Here is a 19,535-nt window from a genome sequence, read left to right on the forward strand (position 1 = left end):
GGGAGGGAGGAAGGATGGAAGGAAGGATGGAAGGGTGGAAGGATGGATCGAAGGGTGGAAGGATGGAAGGGTGGAAGGAAGAATGGAAGGGTGGAAGGATGGATGAAAGGAAGAATGGATGGATGGGAGGAAAGGAGGGTGGAAGGAAGGAAGGAAAGATGTGGAAGGGTGGAAGGGAGGGAGGAAGGATGGAAGGAAGGATGGAAGGGTGGAAGGATGGGTGGAAGGGTGGAAGGGTGGAAGGATGGAAGGGTGAAAGGAAGAATGGAAGGGTGGAGGGATGGATGAAAGGAAGAATGGATGGATGGGAGGAAAGGAGGGTGGAAGGAAGGAAGGAAAGATGTGGAAGGGTGGAAGGGAGGGAGGAAGGATGGAAGAGAGGGAGGGTGGAAGGAAGGAAGGATGGATGGATGGGAGGGAAGGAGGGTGGAAGGAAGGAAAGATGTGGAAGGGTGGAAGGGAGGGAGGAAGGATGGAAGAGAGGGAGGGTGGAAGGAAGGAAGGATGGATGGATGGGAGGGAAGGAGGGTGGAAGAAAGGAAAGATTTGGAAGGATGGAAGGGAGGGAGGAAGGATGGATGGAAGGATGGAAGGAAGGATGGATGGAAGGAAGGATGGAAGAGAGGGAGGGTGGAAGGATGGATGGATGGGAGGGAAGGTGGAAGGAAGGATGGATGGAAGGGAGGGAAGGAGGGTGGAAGAAAGGAAGGACGGACAGATGGAAAGGGAGGGAGGAAGGGAGGGTGGAAGGGAGCGAGGGTGGAAGGATGGATGGAGGGAAGGGAGGGAGGGATGGATGGGAGGAAGGATGGAAGAGAGGGAGGGTGGAAGGATGGACGGAAGGGAGGGAGGAAGGAGGGAGGGTGGAAGAATGGGTGGATGGATGGGAGAGAGGTAGCAGGGAGGGTGGAAGGATGGATGGATGGAAGGGAGGGTGGAAGAAGGAAGGATGGATGGAAGGGAGGGAGGAAGGATGAATGGAAGGGAGGGAGGAAGGATGGAAGGGAGGGAGGGTGGAAGGAAGGAAGGATGAAGGAAAGGATGGATGTAAGGGAGGGAGGGTGGAAGGAAAGATGGATGGAAGGGAGGGTGGAAGGAAGGAAGAAAGGATGGAAGGGAGGGAGGGTGGAAGGAAGGAAGGAAGGAAGGAAGGAAGGAAGGAAGGAAGGAAGGGAGGGAGGGAGGGAGGGGGGAGGGAGGGAAGAAGGCAGGAAGAAAGGGATGGAGGGGGAGGAAGGAAGGAAGGAAGGAAGGAAGGAAGGAAGGAAGGAAGGAAGGAAGGAAGGGAAGGAGGGAGGGAGGGTGGGTGGGAGGGAGAAAGGAGGGAAGGAGGTAGAAGGAAGGAAGGAAGCACGCAAGCAAGCATAGAATTAAGCGGGTAAGGAGGAAAGCAAGGGAAAAAAGAAGGGAGGGAGGGGGTAAGCGAAGGAAGGAAGGCAGGGAGGGAGGGGAAAAACAAGCACGTAAGGACGGAAGGATGGGCAGACAGACGTTAGTAAAGAAGCAAAAAAGCAAGCGGGCAAGGAGGAAAGCAAGGAAGAAATGGAGGGTCAGAGGAGGAAAGGGAAAGAAGCAGGGAGGTAGGGAGTGAGGAAGAAAGAACACAAACAAAGAAGAAAACAACACAAATCAGTGCACAAGTTAATCAACAGCCCTTTAAAACTTGCCATACCTCGACAGTGCAAGAAACTGGATGATAATTTCATTGCCAAGAAGTTGATCCATTCCTTCAGTGTCTAAGTGTAACGGCAATTCCTCTTTGGGATCAATTACTTGAGGAGGGCTGCCACGACGATCAACAATTGATGGAAATCCAGCACTAGAAAGTCTCGCATAGGCAGCACGAGTCATTGTTGTTGGTCCACTAAAATAAAACATAAGAATACCTTAGAATACTGTACTCCAAAGCTTGTGATCCTAACAATTTTTTTTAAGAAAACTCTGCAGGAAACCTCTGTCATGCAGACAATTCTTGTAAATTGGGTCAGGCACCTTTTTGTAGTGGAAGGTATTTATTTAATGTTTAGAATTTGAAGACTCAAAATCTATCCACAAATAAAATTTCCCATCACTTACCTTGAAGGGATTGTGCCTGTTCCAGTAAGAATGAGAGGGGAGTGTACTGTACTGTGCGGCACTTCAGAAAGATGGGTCACTGGAGTGGGAGCACTGGGACGCATGCTAGAAGAGGTGTACTGCTAAAGACAAAAGACAAGAATGTAAGGGCATTACAAACCAAGCAATCACCAATTAAAAAATAACATATTCTTGCACACAGTATATACGATGCACACACACACATACACACATAAGCACCTCCGGATCTGCCATTGAAGAATCGCTTTAAGATTTCTACTTATTAAAAAAATCGAACAACCGTAATAATTTTATCTAGTACTCTCCCATTAATAAATGCCAAAACCCCTTCATTGAACATCGCCATTTAAAAGGGTCTTTGTAATAAGCCCCCCCCCCCCCTCCCCTACTCTAATAAGTGCTGCTTACTCCGATGCATCCACTTAACTATATGCTCCCATCTTATGATATAACTAACAGTGAACCGAGTTTAGTTAGGTTGTGAGTTGGTAATGATTTGTTTTGCTACTTTAGAGTTAATTTAATCCAAAACGGCCTATAAAAACCAAATTCCAGTTTGCCATTCGCCTAGTTTGTGAGCTTCAAAAATTTCAAAACAAAACAAAAAGTATTAAAAATAAGTACCCCATCCTGAATAAGGGCCCTCCCTTAATCCACAAAAATTTGATAATGACTCCACGTCCTAATTAAATCTTTTTACAGTAAATTGTCTTCTTTTCTTTGTGTTACCTGGATATTTGCTCACAGGAAACTATCACTTGCCAAAATTTACCTGAAAGAGTGGATCTCGAGGGGGTACCACTGGGTATTCCTCTGACATCCTACAACAAAAAGACATAACATTTTATTCTTCTCGGGACAGAAAAGAGACTGTTGTGAACATTTTTAATGTTTTTTTTACTAATCAATAATTTCTTTCAAACTATTTTTCCAAATTATCTAGAAAGGATCCAAAATCTTTGGAATTCTGAAGTATACCATTCTTTCTGTTTTAAATCTTTGTCTGACATTCTGGATCCAAAAAAACCTTATAATCACTTATTAGAGGTCTATCTTCTTTTAGCCTGTCTTCAACCTCTTTACTACGCCCCCGTAGTAAAGTCTGTCCCAGTTTTCGCTCGCCAAATAAATTCAAGCTGTGTTCACATTAAACCCGAGACATGCAACATGTTTCACCTAAACATGTTTCTAAATGCATTGTTCGCATCAGGTGTCAGTTTCAAACACGTTTTATGCTTGGTTGTGTACTTTGTGCGGCTTTTCGGTACTTGCAATAAATCTTGTTCACTTTAACCGAAAAATGGAGCTCGAAATAACACTAACATTTCCGTTCATTCTTTGGTTTAATAGTGTCAATTTTCAAGCCCTTCGCAGGAGAAGGACTTTCCAGTGTTAGCAAGGAGACAGCATTGCGCTATCTTCGGTACAAGAAGAATTGTTTGTGAATTTTGGCTTTGCATTGCAAAGCTGTGCACTTGTATCCGTTTTTTGTTAAGTTTCGTGGCGATGTTCTCCGAAATATTCTTTCTACCCATCGCCGATAATTGCCGTTGAATCGCTCCATCAGCTCATATTTCAACTAAACATTCTGGTTCTTTTGGGCACTCGCAATCTGATACTCGCCGAGATACCGAGACCCTTTCGACTTTATATAGCATTCTTTTTTTTTTCAAATTCAAGCCCGAGAAGCTGCGATTCAAAAATCCGAGCGCGAGACTTTTACAGCGCTCTGTAGCTCTCTGTCTGCTCTATGCCTCATGCTAGATAAATCGAAACGGTAATTCACGAGCATTATTTATCCAAGGAGAATATTAATAAGTACTATCTTAGATTTCTACGAAATTTGCAAAAGTATAAATACCGTTATCCAAGCCTACATTAGCGATTGCAATGTTGAGCAGTTTATCATGATTTTTCTTCGTTTTGTTGTTGTTGCTGAGGTTGTTATATTACAGATCATTCAGATTAAACTTTTGCTTTCGCGAAACTCAAATTGCAAATTTCGAGATTCCGAGACCAGCGAGGACAAGATTCCGGGATTTGCCGAGACTCATTATATTTCAAGGACCATTCTATACCCCTTCCTCTTCGCATGTCCGCCATTTTTAACGGGTTTTAAAAAACCGTTTCGTCTGATCAAGACCGAAACTACCTCGTGAGGTAGTTTCAGTCACGCTCAGAATAAACGTTTTGATCATGATTCGCACAATGCACCGTCTGATGTGAACACTTTTCATGACGGAACATGTTTCATTCCTGATCAGGCTAATCTTTTTTAAAAACCAATTTTTCTCGATTTTCGTGGGAAATTTTATCTACTTTTAAGGTAGAAGAGGTTTAAAAACCTCTTCTCTTCAACCTCAGTTTGGCATTATGAACTGCCCCATCTTCTTACATTGAGATATGAACACAAGCCATCTAAGCTACGAGATAACAAAATTTAAAATTATTTTTTAAAATTAAATTTCAGGACAGGAGCTGTGGCAGGAAGCCTGCTGTCGATTTTTTAAGTTTTCTATACAATCTTTGCACAGTAAACTGATATCTCTAGCATCTTAATTGGGATATATTGACCCGAAAATAAATTTAGTCTGGCAAAGTTGAGAGGATTATTGAACAGGATAATTACCTTTTGAAATGTAGCAAAAATATAGACGTCTGTTGATATTGTAATATTGTAACCCTCGAATGCATTGCTTGAAGTATCAAGAAGCAGGTTTCAAGGGGAGAGGGAGAGAATGCACAAATAAGACAAATATTTAGCTAGGAGCTGCTCTAAGGTCCTTAAATTTTTTTTTTAGGAAATCAACTAAGGACATATCCATATGATGAAAAGATTACGTTCAAAAATTAATATTCCAGTTTATACGTCTGAATACGGACACACTTTCATAATTAATCTGTGAACACTGTTCATATTGCATCCAGATTATTACTTAAAATATACCAGTAAAAAACGCAGGACCCCTGCGTCGGACAGTTCGATTTTGGGTAGAAGAGTTGGGTAGCCGCCCTCGCAAGGTCGCACATAGAGACCTTACAAACTACACTTCTACAGAACAATGAAACAAACAACGGGAACAATGCGCCTAGCCCACAAAAATAGCAACAGTAAATTTGCAATAAGCAATACGAGAGCTGCTAGAGTGAGACTAGGGCAGGAAACTTAGGCCGTCCGAGACGGGTAACATTTTAAAATGAATGAAATTAACACGACGTACACAACAGGAACAAGTTTATATTAAAAACTAGTAGTAATCAGAGATTAGGGGAGTGCGTTCGACGTATCTGTAAGGTAAGGTAAGCAGGCAGTGGCAAAAAACCGACATGGTCGGCCTACTAGTAGTATGCCTTATGTCAAAGTTAGTTTCCATGCTTACTGATACCTCACTAAACGCGAGGAGGATAAGGGTGAGAAAGATTGTGCGACGAGCCAAAATGAATGAAATATTACACAAAAATAATTATTTATTTCACTTGACCTGTTATCGTTTGGCACTAACGAGATTTAAACTTCCACAAACTTCGAATTCTGAAAATAATTTTACTTTGATTTAAAATTACACAAAGTACTTAAAAATACAGACAATTCACACAGTAATCCACTACACGCATATTACATTCACACAACGATTTCCTCGTCAAAACGTCTAGTGTTTCTTGGAAGAACGGTATATCACACATTCAAAGAAGTGATAAAACAATTTCGATCCGTATTATACCCACTCTCGATGCATTCAATTCTAACAATTTGTAGTTTTGTGCAACATATAATTGGAGGAAAATACGCTGGTTTACCTACGAACGAACTCCGTACGAAACTACGCATCGACTTACTCGATTTCCACTCTTTTTACGACGTTCGGTGGCTGAAGACAACTCTGCTACCTTGGATGATAACCTTCTAATGTTCTCCATGACATTTTGCCAAAATTACAATTTTGGAAACACTTCTTTAACCCTTTTTTTCAAGCAAAATAATGTTTCTAAGCTCCGTTTGGGACGCCATCTTGTTTTGCATAAAATCGAGGCCATGCATCTGTGGCTACCAGTTTCCCGGCCGAGATTTGCCCCTGCAAAAATCAATCGGGGCGACCAATTTGGAGTCCATACACCTGCGCGCGCATTACGGCTCGATTCATTCCGCATAACAGTGCACAGGCCTACCAACTCAAAAGACACAGGACGCAAAACAGAATTAGGCTTGCGCTCTCCTTCGTCGAACGCAATAAGGTTAAAACTGTTAAAAAAGACACTAAACGTTTTCGATCAATCAGAGTGAAGTCCGAATATGATCATATTGATCGAAAACGTTTAGTGTCTTTTTTGGCAGTTTTAACCTTATTTTTAATATATTTATATCGGCGAAATGTACATAGGAACAAGTTTATTTTAACTACAAAAACAGTTTGGATGCAGGGGACCACGCAACGAAGAAAAAACTGCTTGGCTTCTCTGCTGCCGGATCTCTTGTTCAAGAAATGCTCGTACCAGACGTCACTCTAAGTGCTTATAAAACCAAATTGATTGCAAGGCTGGTACAACGGCAGGAGGGCAAGATTTATTGGCCTGTAGGCGTGCGCTATAGAGGGAATCGGCCATTGCAACAATGGCGTCTGCCAATAAATCTTGCCCTCCTGCCGTTGTACCAACCTTACAATCAATTTGGTTTTATTTTAACACTTGTAGGCATATAATCGTAAACGCAAACAACGTTCGTGGTACTTTTCCCTAACGTAGGGGTTAAGTGAACGAATCTTACCACTTCGAGCGTCCTTCACAGTTTCAGTGATACCGGCAAATTTCCACTTTGATAAAATAATGATTTTTTCCTAGGAGTCAAGAGCGTCTGGACTGTATCGAAAATTGGGCCCAAAAAAATGGAAATTAAGGTCATGGAAATTAACGCTCCAATTAATTAACGGTGCGAAAATAAACGTTAACAAAAATTAACGCAACAATCAACGCGAATTTTTGAAATTCGCGTTAATTTCATGAAGCATTATTTTCCTAAACACGGTAATTTCCATGTGAGTCCAGCGGTATGGCATAATTGCAGGGACATGTTCTTATCAGGCGATCTTTGTCTATCGCTTGTGGAGTGTATCGACAACGTCTTTGTTTCAATTAAAAGAGAGGTCACTGGAAACACTTGGCAGTACTGACAAATATGTTCCTTCCAAGAAGAAACGAAACGAAGAGGAATGAAACACGATCGCCCCTAAAAACGACTGCGTGGGAGGCCATTCCGATCTGGGAATTATTTCAAAAGTGAAAGCGGAAATGAAAATATTATAATGTTATGCAAAGTGGTTGGCCTAGCATGTCACACCTCGTCAGAAAACATGAACGTGCAACATAACAATTGCCGATTCCCTCTATAGCGCACGCCTACAGGTAATCACGGTACTTGTGTTCATCAAACCATGCGCGAGACTCAGCAACGATGCACATTGCTTAGTCTCGCGCATGGTTTGATGAATACAACTACTGTGATTACCTGTAGGCGTGCGCTATAGAGGGAATCGGCCATTGCAACAATGGCGTCTGGCTGTGTGTATGAGACAGATCCAAATGATCCAAGTGATGAAAGCAGTGAAGAACCCGAGACTGGAGTGTTAAACAAAGATTTCGCTGCCCTAGCAATTTCTCCGAGACAAGATGGAGAATCAAGAATCTCCAACGGAGAATGGATGTCAGATCATCCATGGCAAAGCTGCAAACCGGATCCTAATCTCGAAATGAAAGACTTTGTTGCCATTTCAGCTTCGTACAAATTAGACGATGATTGGATTAAGTGTCAGGGAAGGAGACAGGTTGTGGATCTGTCTAAGATCTTCTCGAATCTCCCCATTTTCATGCAGTTAGAAATGCAGGGAAGTATAAATGGCAGTAGACAAGAGCTGGAACAGTTAGTCGTCAAAAAACACGAGAACTTTGAGTCACCGCACACGAGAGAAATAGCTGTAAAAAATGTACTCATCCTAACCTCTTTCCAAAAGGACAAAAAATCTTTGCCCGACGACAGACGCTTAAAGGCAACATCCGCCTCTTCGGATGATGATTATGTCGGGGCAATATACAATATTGATTGTGAATATATGCTACAAATGAATGTGGCTGAGTCCATGATTCCATGGTTTGATATTCAGCAGTGTGATACATTCTATCCCCCAATGATACGAAAGATTAGCTATCCAAACAAGGAAAAGAGGTGGATATTTATACCATCTTTCCGCCGTGCAAACATTGCACTGACAGATTGGCCAGAAGATGATGTTGTGACCCCAGAATCCACCATCAGAGTACTTGTAGTAAGACCATCAGAGTTCGATAAATATGTGAAGCGCTGTGGGCGCAGTTTCCCTATTATTTGCCTCCCACAAGATGAAATCGGTGCAGGGTATGCACGATACTGGATCCAGAAAATTGCTCTTCGTTTGAAGCTGCAGTTCATCTGGATGATTGATGACAGTGTCGAGTGCTTCTACGAGTATCATCCCACTGTAGAGCCACCTTTAGGCGAGAATAAAGATGGCAAGCGGAGGCCGAGCTACAAAGACCACAGACGGCGAAAATTTGGACTGGTGTTCAAGCGTATTGAAGACTTTGTCAAGGAAGCAGACGACAGTGAAACCCCTATTGCAGCGATGAGTCCAAGGCGATGGAATCCGCTGTGTCGCCCTAAACAGCCATTTGTGTGTAAGCCTCCACAAGCTGCTGTTTACCTGAACCTCAGAGCGCTTAAGAAAAAGAATGTGTACTATCGACCGGAACTAAAAACCCTTGAAGACATGATCTTTGGATACGAGTGTGAGAAGAAGGGTTTGAAAGTTTTCATGGATAACCGCATTCTCTTGAAGGACCACAAATGGAAGGACACTGGAGCTAGAAGTCCATCGGTAAAGGATAAGTGGAACAAATAAACGGCAGCAACTGATTAAGAACATCAAAAAAGTAATAGATGTGGAATCTTGAATGACTTTAAAACTCCTAACAGTTTTCTGATCATGTTTTGTCATCTTGTACGTCAAACAATGATTTATAATTGCAAAGAAATGACCCCTGCTGGACATGGCCACTTTAAATTGATGAAAAATCCGAGTGGGGTTTCACTGTATTTTATGTTACAATATTTGTTTGTTCACTTACAAGTTATCCCAAATTAGTGTCACAGTATTAATTACAATAACACTAAATTAATGTGATTTAAACATTTTATTGTATTTTGTATCATATTTACTATGTTGAGGCTCCAGGATAATGGACCTTTGCATCTTCCATATTTTTATAACACTTTTTTAGACTTGCCTTCCTCATTAAAAGCCACATCCTCACATCTAACCTTCCTAACAAGGCAATAGTTACAGTAAAACAAAGGGAAGAAATCATTTCTTCAAAATACAGTTTTTTGTGAGAACCCATGTAGCCATCTGCATAAACACTACCAACCAATTTCTGGTTTCAGTTTCAATATTTTTTCCTATAATTTTTTTCTTGGCCTCTATGTATCCACTTACCATGTGTATTTCAGTTTTATATATATTTTTTTTAAAAAATTGTGGTTTAATATTGTTGCCTGTGGTTGATTCCAGATCAGGAGTTCTGGGTTCAAGCCTTGGCCATCTCTCTTTGTGTTGTGTTCTTAGGCAAGACACTTAACTCTCTCAGTGCCTCTCTCCACCCAGGTGTATAAATGGGTACTAGTGAATAACATGTTGGGGGAAACCTGACAAAATGCTGGGGGACCCTGCAATGAGCTGAGCTAGCATCCCATCCATGGGGAGTAGAAAAACTCCTAGTTGCTTCATGTTATGGAAACTTAGATGAGGAAATTTGGCCTGGTGAGCCACCTGCATTCCCCAATCCATTAAATGAAAGCACAGTTTAAACATAGTTAATTTAATGTTTGTACTGTAGAGCCTAATAGGATAGGCTGCTAACTGCTTTATAGCTTGAAACACGATTTCTACCCAGAAATCCTGCTAGATTTTTTTCTCCACATGAGTTTTTTTCTTGGCAGGTTTTTTTCTGATCTCTGTCAAAATTAATTCTCTTTATTTTTAAGTAGTTGCTAAAGTTTCTTGTATTAACACAAGCTAAAGGACGCTTGGGACAAAATTGCTGTCACACTTTTTGTATAGAAATAATTAAGATCAAAGGACTTGAAACATGTACATTACAATTGAAGCTAAGTAAATACATCTTGTAGATACATTGCTAAAATTTAGGCACCTAAAATAAATTAATTTAACTTGACGCATTTTTGTTTTTCCTTGTGTCAGCAATATAATAACTTACTTTACTGGCTTTCAGTACACAAGAGGACACAAAGCCAGGCCATGCTGGCTTCAAGCTAGTTCAGTTGCAAATGAAACAATTCTTTGCTTTAATTGCATGTACAGGCAGTAAGTCAATTTGTCCTCTTTACCTTGGAAGTTTGGAAGTACACACAACTTAAAGTTTTAGCTTTTGAGTAATATTTACACACAGACAATAAGGTTTTCATAGTATACATAGCAAAAAAGGTCAATTTATTTCATACTATTCAGAAATTTTCGTGCAAACAGATGGATCATCCATCCAGATGAACTACACTTCTTAGTTTCAGTCTAGTTTGTCTTCGTTGCTGATTTGAAAGATTAACTTTTACTTATGTAATTTCCGTGGGTTCAAAGTACACGTTTCGTGTCACCTGATCATGTAGGCTCCTACCCAGACGTTCTTTTGGTTCGTCACACAATCCTTGCTTCCTAACGTTCGCGATTCGGCAAGGGGAGATTGCGTGACAAGCCAAAAGAACGTATGCGTTTATAGATCAAGAGGCTACTGATTATGCAATCTAGATAGCGATTTCCCATCAAGACATTAGCATCGGGGAAAAAAATACGGAACGCTAGGAGGTAGATAGGCGAAAAGGGGTATGATTTCTTTATTCTTTTATTTACGTTTTGATCACATTCTTATTAACTGCAGTGGTTTCGCGGCATTTCAAGCTGTAATTTTAATGTACGAGATACGCCCCCCTTTTATGTGTCACTATGTATGTATTATGTTGTACAATCGTAGCCAGAATATATAGTTATAATAAAATTATCCTTTCAGTTTTTTACGTGATTCCTACCACAATACAAGTTAGAAAGAAAGAGTAGTTGGTTTTAGTTGTAAAGCTCAGCTCCGCGAATATTCGAGACTTTCTCAAAGTCGTTTGCTTCTCATTTACATTCTTGAAAGACGAATATTCAGAATATTACGGGGACAATTCGTCTGGACAGATAATCCATCTGTTTGTCTGCACACGAACAAATAATTACTAGATGAACTAAATGTTGTTTATTCAAGTTCATCTTTAATAGACGGATGAACCGTTTCTAGTATATACATTGAGAGAGTTACAAATTGTATGCAAAATGAAGTATGAGGTTGTATGGAAATCTTGCCAAGCAGACTTTGGATCAAAAATAGTCCATGCTGAAACTTTTAACTCCCACCTTTACAAAAAACATTCGATTTCAGTTGACTGGAAAGAACACTTCAAAATTAGTGATTTGTCCGAGTTTTGAGAATTAAGTCTGGCATAATTGCATTCCACAAACCATTGCACAGTTCGATTTGTTTACATTTTACCAACCAATGCCGCAAAGTGTTCGTGACGTCCTGCTAACAACTGTCATTCAAATTTGCAAACAAAGAACCAAGGGACGCGTAACGAGCGCAAAGAGCATCTGGAGAGTCTAGAGTTGCAAAATAGCTATTTCATTCTAGTTTTAGGTCTTTTAGACTTACGCATTAGCTTTTCTTCTCGCCCCATAGATATGGCGCGTTTATACTGTCAAAATTCAACTTCACAAATCGAAAGTCATCTTTCCAAATCGATCACCATTACTCCAATTCAATCAACAAACCTTTTCTTAATCGAATGACATTTTCTCATAACAGATGGGTTCATTCGATCGGATACTTTTCAAATTGACCAGCTTTCTTCTAAATCGAGCAAATTACATCCTTCACATAAAATAGATTAGGTTAATTCGATCAGATACTTTTCAAATTGATCAGATACCTTTTAAATCGATCACGATACCAAGATGCTTTGCTGGTAGGGTGACCCTATTCGGTGGAATGATGGAACGGCACGGCGGAATGGCGGAATGACGCGGAATTGCGAAACATTACAAAAAAAGACGCAAAAGCAACGACAAAAACAAGCAAATAAAAGTAAAATTATAACTGCTAACTTTCTCAGACGGCGATTTATAATAAGGCTCACAATTTCTGGTACTCTAACTGGTGGATATACGTTGCCGTGACAGAAAAACCCACTTGTTTACAGCGGCTGCCAACCGTAGAAAACCATTAAACAATAAATATATCCCATATAACGAAGGATTCTTTATATATCTTCTTAATCCTTTGAGGACGTCGATCTCGAGCCTGGATTTCGAGGTAGGATACTCGAGCGGGATCGAGTGAGGATTTCGTTAACTTACCGAATTCTCGTCCCGCTCGAGACAATGAAACGTGTATAAAGCCGAGTACGCTAACAAACCAATTAGAAAAAAGAAAAAAACGAAAGGGCCTGAAATTTACTGAGTTCGCACTGAGAAAAAGGAAACCCACAACAAGGGGGTTTCCAGATGGTCACCCATCCAAAAACTAACCCCGCCCAACAGGGCTTAACTTTGGCGATCAGAAGAGAACCAGTGCTTTCCTTCGCGCTTATGGTAGCAGTCCCAGACAAAGCAAAGCAAAGAGTTACAAGATCATGCAAATAAAGAACAGAAATACCTGATGATTAACTGGATTTATACTGTTATAAACTGATTTACGCGCTCTTTCTAATACCACATGGAAAGTAGCGGTTCTCATCTGATCGCCAAAGTTAAGCCCTATTGAGCGGGGTTAGTATTTGGATGGGTGACCATTTAGAAACCCCCTTGTTGTAGGTTTCCTTTATTCCGTTATTCCGTGATTAAGGATATTCCGTCATTCCGCGTTTTAGAATATTCCGCCATTCCGCCGTGCCGCTCCGTCATTCCTCCATTTCTCCGAATAGGGTAACCCTACCAGCAAAGCATCTTGGGTATCGTGATCGATTTAGAAGGAATATGATCAATTTGAAAAGTATCTGATCGAATTAACCTAATCGATTTTATGTGAAGAATGTAATTTGCTCGATTTAGAAGGAAGCTGGTCAATTTGAAAAGTATCCGATCGAATGAACCCATCTGTTATGAGAAAATGTCATTCGATTTGGAAAAGGTTTGTTGATTGAATTGGAGTAATGGTGATCGATTTGGAAAGATGACTTTCGATTTGTGAAGTTGAATTTTGACAGTATAAACGCGCCATACATAGAAACGTCGTTTAAGAAAGATACGGCTATGTCCTCGGAGGAGCTGACGGAGCCAGGGACTTCAGCTGAGTCCTCTGATGAGGAAGGCCTTGTACAAAAATTTGGAAATGTATCAATTTCTGGGAGTAGTACCGAGGAAGAAAGCAGTAAAGCAAATCAACAAGAAGATCTTGAGAGAACACCTGAACAGAAAAATGTTACCACGAAAAGAGAAAGTGGCCCAGTAAGAAGAGGTCTGGCGTATCCGGATGTCTCATCAGAAGAAAAGATCGGATCAGCCGAAAAGGACGATGGAACATGGCTATTGGAACATCCATGGGACAAGGGGAAAGATGCCCACCCGGATCGCATCAATAAGTCTAAAGTTTACACCGTGAAAGAAGAGTGGATGACTGGTGATAAGATTGATCTAAAAAAGATCTACGCGAGACTACCTGAATTTATTCGTCAGATGAAAGGAAAAACATGTAATCAGGAGCTGGAACGCTTATTACATGTAGATGAGCAAAACGTCACAATTGAAAACGGATGTGTGTGTATAAAAAATCTAAAGCTGGAAGCAATAAACTGCACCCCGCATATACAAGAAATAGTTCATAAGAAGACAAATGTCCCCCCAAACGACCAAGGATCTAATCGTCCTGACGGCGATAAGAGCTTTAAGGCTTTTTCTTTGGCGGAGACGCAACAAAATAACCAGCCATCAGAAGAAAACTACTGGCGCCTCGATTGCGAATATATGTTAACCATGTATTTGCCTGACAACTCGTCACAGTGGTTTGACATTCACGATCAGGTAGAAAAACGTATTAGAGCAATCAACTCTGAGAAGAGCGATAAAAGGTGGATTTTCATTCCATCTTTCCGCCGTGCACAGATTGCACTGTTAGATTGGCCCGAAGATGAATTTGTGACCCCAGACTCCACCCTCAGAATACTGGTAGTAAGACCTTCAGAATTTGAAGAGTATGTGAATTACTGTGGACACATGTTCCCTGTTATCAGCCTCCCACAAGATGAAATCGGCGCAGGGTATCCCAGACTCTGGATCCAGAAAATTGCTCTACGTTTGAAGTTAGATTTCATCTGGATGATTGATGACAGTGTTGAGTGCTTCTACGAGTATCATCCCAAGATGGCTCCACCTGAACGCGATGATGGCACAAAGAACTACACTGACTACAGACGTCGAAGATTTGGACTGGTGTTCGAACGGATTGAAAAGTTTGTCAAGGAGACAAAAGATGAAAACCTGCCTATCACAGCCATGAGCGAAAAGTTGGTCAAGGAGACAAAAGATAAAAATCCGCCTATCGCAGCCATGAGCCCAAAGCGATTTATGGGCGGAACTAAACTGGAAGAGCCATTTGTTTGCAAACCTCCACGAATTGCTGTGTTTCTCAACATAGCGGCACTGAAATCAAAGGAGGTATACTATCGACCTGAACTTCAAGCACTAGAGGACATGATCTTCGGATATGAATGCGAAAAAAATGGTCTTAAAGTTTTTATTGACAACCGCGTCCATCTGCAGGACAAAAAATGGACAGATACTGGAGCTAGGAGTCCTTCTGTCCAGCAAAAGCAAGCTTAGCTGGCAGCCTTACGTGAACAACTTTATTTGGGTTTTAAAAACTGGACATGAAACTTAAAAACTGTATAAAAATAAATACATTTTAGATACAATATAACTGTCGATGACATACCCCCCCCCCCCCCCCCCAAACAAAGGGTACTGCACTTATGAGCAGGTCTTAATAGGATCAGTGCAGCTGGTAATTGGTGAAATCAGTAAGCTGTTCTCTCAATAATAGTCCATTGTGCATAAGATTTAATTGGATACTGGCTATAAACCACTAGTCTGGTGGCAGTTGCCACGCCCCCCCCCCCCCCCCCACTCGCTACCCCTCCCGTAACACAGTTCTGTGTATTGAGCGGAGACTGGGGTTTTGTGAACATTATTTTACTAGTAACCAGTTATAAGATATGTGGGTATAATTCACCCTGGTGAAAAGCCCAACCAAAAACCCTTATGAATGTAAATAAGTCCAGGGCTTAAAACAGGGATTTTATAGCATAGATGTTACAAAACATCTGTTTTTGAAGTCTGGTGCCTTACATCCTTTAAGATTGCCATTGATTGCTTATTTGTTAAAAAACTGACTAAAATAGCCATTTTGGGGATCTGTAAATATTGTGGTATTTTTACTGTACAAGAGAAGCATCCCAGTGATAAGGCCTTGAACAGTTTTAAAAAGACTGTTAGTCTGTGTCTTGCAGTGTTTGCAACTTATATGACTGGATTGCACCAAAATTTTCAAAGAGCTAAATTCATTTCTCTAAAGAATTTTAATTTTAAGTAATTGTATAAATTAGGGCTTGTAACACTGTAATTGTACATTAATTTTAGGGCTTGTACGGTAACTTGTAGTATCGGTACAGGTTTAGGTAATCTTAAATTGATGTGCATTTGAGCATATTCACATGGAATTTGCGCACTACTGAAAGAAGTGGTTTAGTGCATAGAAACTAAAGATCCTGGCTCATAGCCATAAAAGAATTCAAATAGGTTTTGGATTTACCTTTTCAAAGCGCTTAATGTTCCACCATTCATATGCTGTTATCCAAAATTGTTTCACCTTAGGACACTCGTAAAACATGTGTTCTAGTGTCTCATGGGCATAATTATTGCACAACTCACATTATTGTGAGGTTTTAATGTTCATTATAAATAGTGAAATGTAACTTTGCAAGTATTAAGAATAAAATACTAAAAAAATAATTCTTACACACAATTGACTCATTCTATCAGTGAAAAATAATATACAGTTGAATCCCGATAACTCGAACCCTCAGTAACTCGAACTCCCGCTAACTCGAACCTTTTTTGATTCCCCTTCAGGTCATTTTCTTACTAATTTTACCTTCGATAACTCGAACTCCCGTTATCTCGAACCTTTCTCGATTTCCCTTGAAGGTTCGAGTTATCGGGAGTCGACTCTACATGTATTAGTTATTTAATTACCTATTCCCAGGTGGAAGTGGTGGCCTGGATGCCACCCCAGGTGTTAGGGGCATTCCTGGGTGACCACCTTCCGATATATTGCCGACAGAACTGAACATCCCTCCTGCTGTATCAAAGGGACTTGGAGAGGGTAGGCCAGGGGATGTAGGCACAGTCAGCATCTGGGATCCTTGAGTCGAGGAACGAATACTGCTTCCTCTTCTACGCTGCTGTGTGAACAGGAACTTCAATGTTCCACCAGACTTGGGTGCCTAGAACATAAAGCACTTTTATTTAGGTCTCACAATCATTAAACTGGCTGATACTTTGATGGATCATTTCTTTATTTTTATTTTTTAATTGAAATGCAACAATACATACAGAAAAAAATAACAATTACAGTACAACAGCAATAGTACACGGTTAACACTACTTACAGTACTTAAACTACTAACAATCTTTAACAATACCTAAACACAGCTTACAAAACACTACTTAAGCTACTAGCAATTACAATAACACCACAGGGCAAAGAAGAGAAGAAGGGAAATTAACATTACAGGTAGAGACAATGTACTTTTGATTGTCAAAGTAAGACAAAAGCATGTAGTACACTTAAGATATTTAAAAAACAGTAATCTATGTTCCTACCATGAGATTAGAAGTATAAAGTTAAGTAAGAAAAAACAACACGGACATAACGATGTATCCCGCAAGAGGTTTGCATTTCATTACTGTTTATTTACAGAAGGGGAACTCAGAGCCACCTTAAATTTTCCATTTTAGTTAAGGTGGTTCTGAACACCTTCAGTATTGTTTCTGTATCTGCTATATGTTATTATGCTTATGGCAATTTGGTAAAAAAAAAATGAGATCACCAAGCTGGTTTTTGAGTTATAAGCAATTGAAGCTAAAATTGTCAGTAAGAGTGTTTTGAACCTGTTAGACTAACGGTAACCTGTTGTGCCAGTAAATGACTATAACTTGTTCATTAAGGATTGGGTATAACTATTGTAGAATTGATCCATATAACTGCTAGAAATCATTACTATGTAGCCAGCTTAAGTGCTTCTGTGTTCCTGCAACTAAAATAAATAATTCTGGTTCCTAAAGTTAAATTGTTTAACATCATATACTGGTAAGTGGATAATTAATAACAAAACAAAACCTTCTTTCCAGAGTGCTGCGGAAGTTTCTTAGTGTAGACAAGTCTGTCACTGGGGAAACCTTGAGAGCCTCCAGCAAATTCTAGTGTTGTTTCTCTCTCATCATGGGTTCCACCCTCAAATGGCAGCCACATTGCCCACCGCAATGTTACAGTTTGGTTCTGAGACCTCATCAGACTACCAGATAAGGATGGCTTAAAATAATAATAAAAAAATTACCACATCAGTAAATGGCTAAGAATCCTAAATTCATGTCAGTAGTACATACGGGCAGTGACTAAAATTAACCAATCAGATTGCTTCATTGCTGGTCCAATATTTTCTTAGTACTAGTCTAGATCGAATTATCCCACATGGCTAGTGACAAAAAACACCAACTATGTACAATCTTGACAGAAACAGACCTTTTTACGCTTTGTCTCAATCAATGGCTGAGCAAATGGTTCAGACAAAAAATCAACTGCTCCAACCCAAAGCCAGCAGAAATGGATGAATGATTGTAACATCACAAAATATTAATGCTGAAGATATTAAATGGCAAGAGACGTACCAGCTAGCTTCGAAGTGCACAAAAAGCACCAGCCTGAAAGAGTTTCAATTTAAATTTTTGCACCGAAGAATATCAACAAACGATTTCTTGTATAAAATAGGAATTAAAGATGACTCTAAGTGCTCCCTCTGCCGTGAGGTGCCAGAAACATTAATTCATATTTTCTGGAAATGCCCTACAACGGAATCCTTCTGGGCCGATGTGACGGCTGACGCAGTGCAAAATTAATCCAAACAACAATTCATTGGAGTGTACTGATGCTATAATTTAAAACCAGATTCATCTCAATACTACAATCAAATCAATTGTTGACAGACATTTTATTTGCCATACAAAGGAAACTATCCCCCACATAGATGGTTTTCGGCGATATCTTAAACTTGCATATGAAACAGAACAGATAACCAAAACCACTACTCCGAAGAAATGGGAACTTTTGAACAATTTCATTTAAAAAGGTCAAATAACCACAAAAAACTTGTGTATCCCCTGACATTCCACTTTCTACCCCCACTTGCCTTGGCAATGCCACCAACAGCCCTGCATTTTTCTGCCACCATATTGATTTTGTCCTTTATTTTCCTGCTCCTTTATCATTTTTGTGCTTATTATTTTCTTATGGCTAAGTAGTGTAGAGATTTGTAATACATCGTTTCATTTTGTTTCATTTAATTATTACCTTGTAAATTTTTTCCTTCCTTGTTTGTATTGTATTGTTGTAAGCATTGTTGTGAGCATTAATAAAAAAAAAATAAAAACACCAACTATGTACAATCTTGACAGAAACAGACCTTTTTACGCTTTGTCTCAATCAATGGCTGAGCAAATGGTTCAGACATAACATACTCCAGTTCAAAGATAATAGCAAAGAGTGGATGATGAACAAGTTCCTTCAGCTCCAGTCGACTTCGAAGGACCAAAGAAAGGATTTTGCCTTAAAAAAAGAAAAACAAACAAACCTTATTTCACAGCTAAATCATTTTGACCTGAAATAAATTTTAAAATACAACACATACAGGTGCAATGATTTATTAAATGTACTTTGAAAGATAACAAGGGTGAAACTTGTCTGATTCATAGTTGAAAAACAAGTGTACCCCAAACACAGATACAACTACTGGTAGTTAAACATACAGTATTGATGTTTGAGGGGAGATGGGAACAGGTCTGGAGAACTTGAAGAAAACCCTCAGAAGGAGGCTAGAAAACCAACAACAAAATTCAACCCTTTGGGAGACAAGCATTTAATACCTTTAGAACCACATGTCAATCCCTGCCCCCCATCACAGGAACATAGATTCCTTCATTTGGTAGTTGCCCTCAGGGTAACATTTCTCAGGACTGGTACATTTGTCTGCTTAA

At 40.1% G+C, this 19,535-nt stretch overlaps 3 protein-coding genes across 4 annotated transcripts in view; 2 read left to right on the forward strand and 1 right to left on the reverse strand.

Annotated features, from left to right (window-relative positions):
• Positions 1-19,535, reverse strand: part of LOC144658389 (nephrocystin-4-like) — a 49,219-nt gene that overhangs the window by 16,185 nt on the left and 13,499 nt on the right. The window contains exons 11-16 of the mRNA XM_078518809.1: positions 18,965-19,107; positions 17,626-17,817; positions 16,479-16,729; positions 2,870-2,918; positions 2,077-2,195; positions 1,673-1,864 (exon numbers count right to left, since the gene is read on the reverse strand). Coding sequence (XP_078374935.1) covers positions 1,673-1,864; positions 2,077-2,195; positions 2,870-2,918; positions 16,479-16,729; positions 17,626-17,817; positions 18,965-19,107 — 946 coding nt within the window. The remainder of the gene's footprint in view (positions 1-1,672; positions 1,865-2,076; positions 2,196-2,869; positions 2,919-16,478; positions 16,730-17,625; positions 17,818-18,964; positions 19,108-19,535) is intronic.
• LOC144656419 (uncharacterized) lies at positions 7,638-10,350 on the forward strand. The gene has a single exon (XM_078516640.1). It carries the CDS (start codon positions 7,638-7,640, stop codon positions 9,021-9,023), a length of 1,386 nt encoding a protein of 461 aa, XP_078372766.1. The 3' UTR covers positions 9,024-10,350.
• Positions 10,775-16,248, forward strand: LOC144658177 (uncharacterized). 2 transcript variants are annotated; one of them, XM_078518533.1, is made up of 2 exons: positions 10,775-11,018; positions 13,470-16,248. In XM_078518533.1, the coding sequence occupies exon 2, from the start codon at positions 13,482-13,484 to the stop codon at positions 15,045-15,047; it is 1,566 nt and encodes a 521-aa protein (XP_078374659.1). In that variant the 5' UTR covers positions 10,775-11,018; positions 13,470-13,481; the 3' UTR covers positions 15,048-16,248. The 2 variants fall into 2 exon arrangements, with proteins under 2 accessions (XP_078374659.1, XP_078374658.1); XM_078518532.1 differs by having other exon boundaries at positions 10,776-11,018; positions 13,456-16,248.

This window comes from Oculina patagonica, chromosome 6 (genome assembly GCF_052425735.1).
Source record: "Oculina patagonica isolate OP01 chromosome 6, crgOcupat, whole genome shotgun sequence".
NCBI classification, from domain to species: Eukaryota; Metazoa; Cnidaria; class Anthozoa; order Scleractinia; family Oculinidae; genus Oculina; species Oculina patagonica.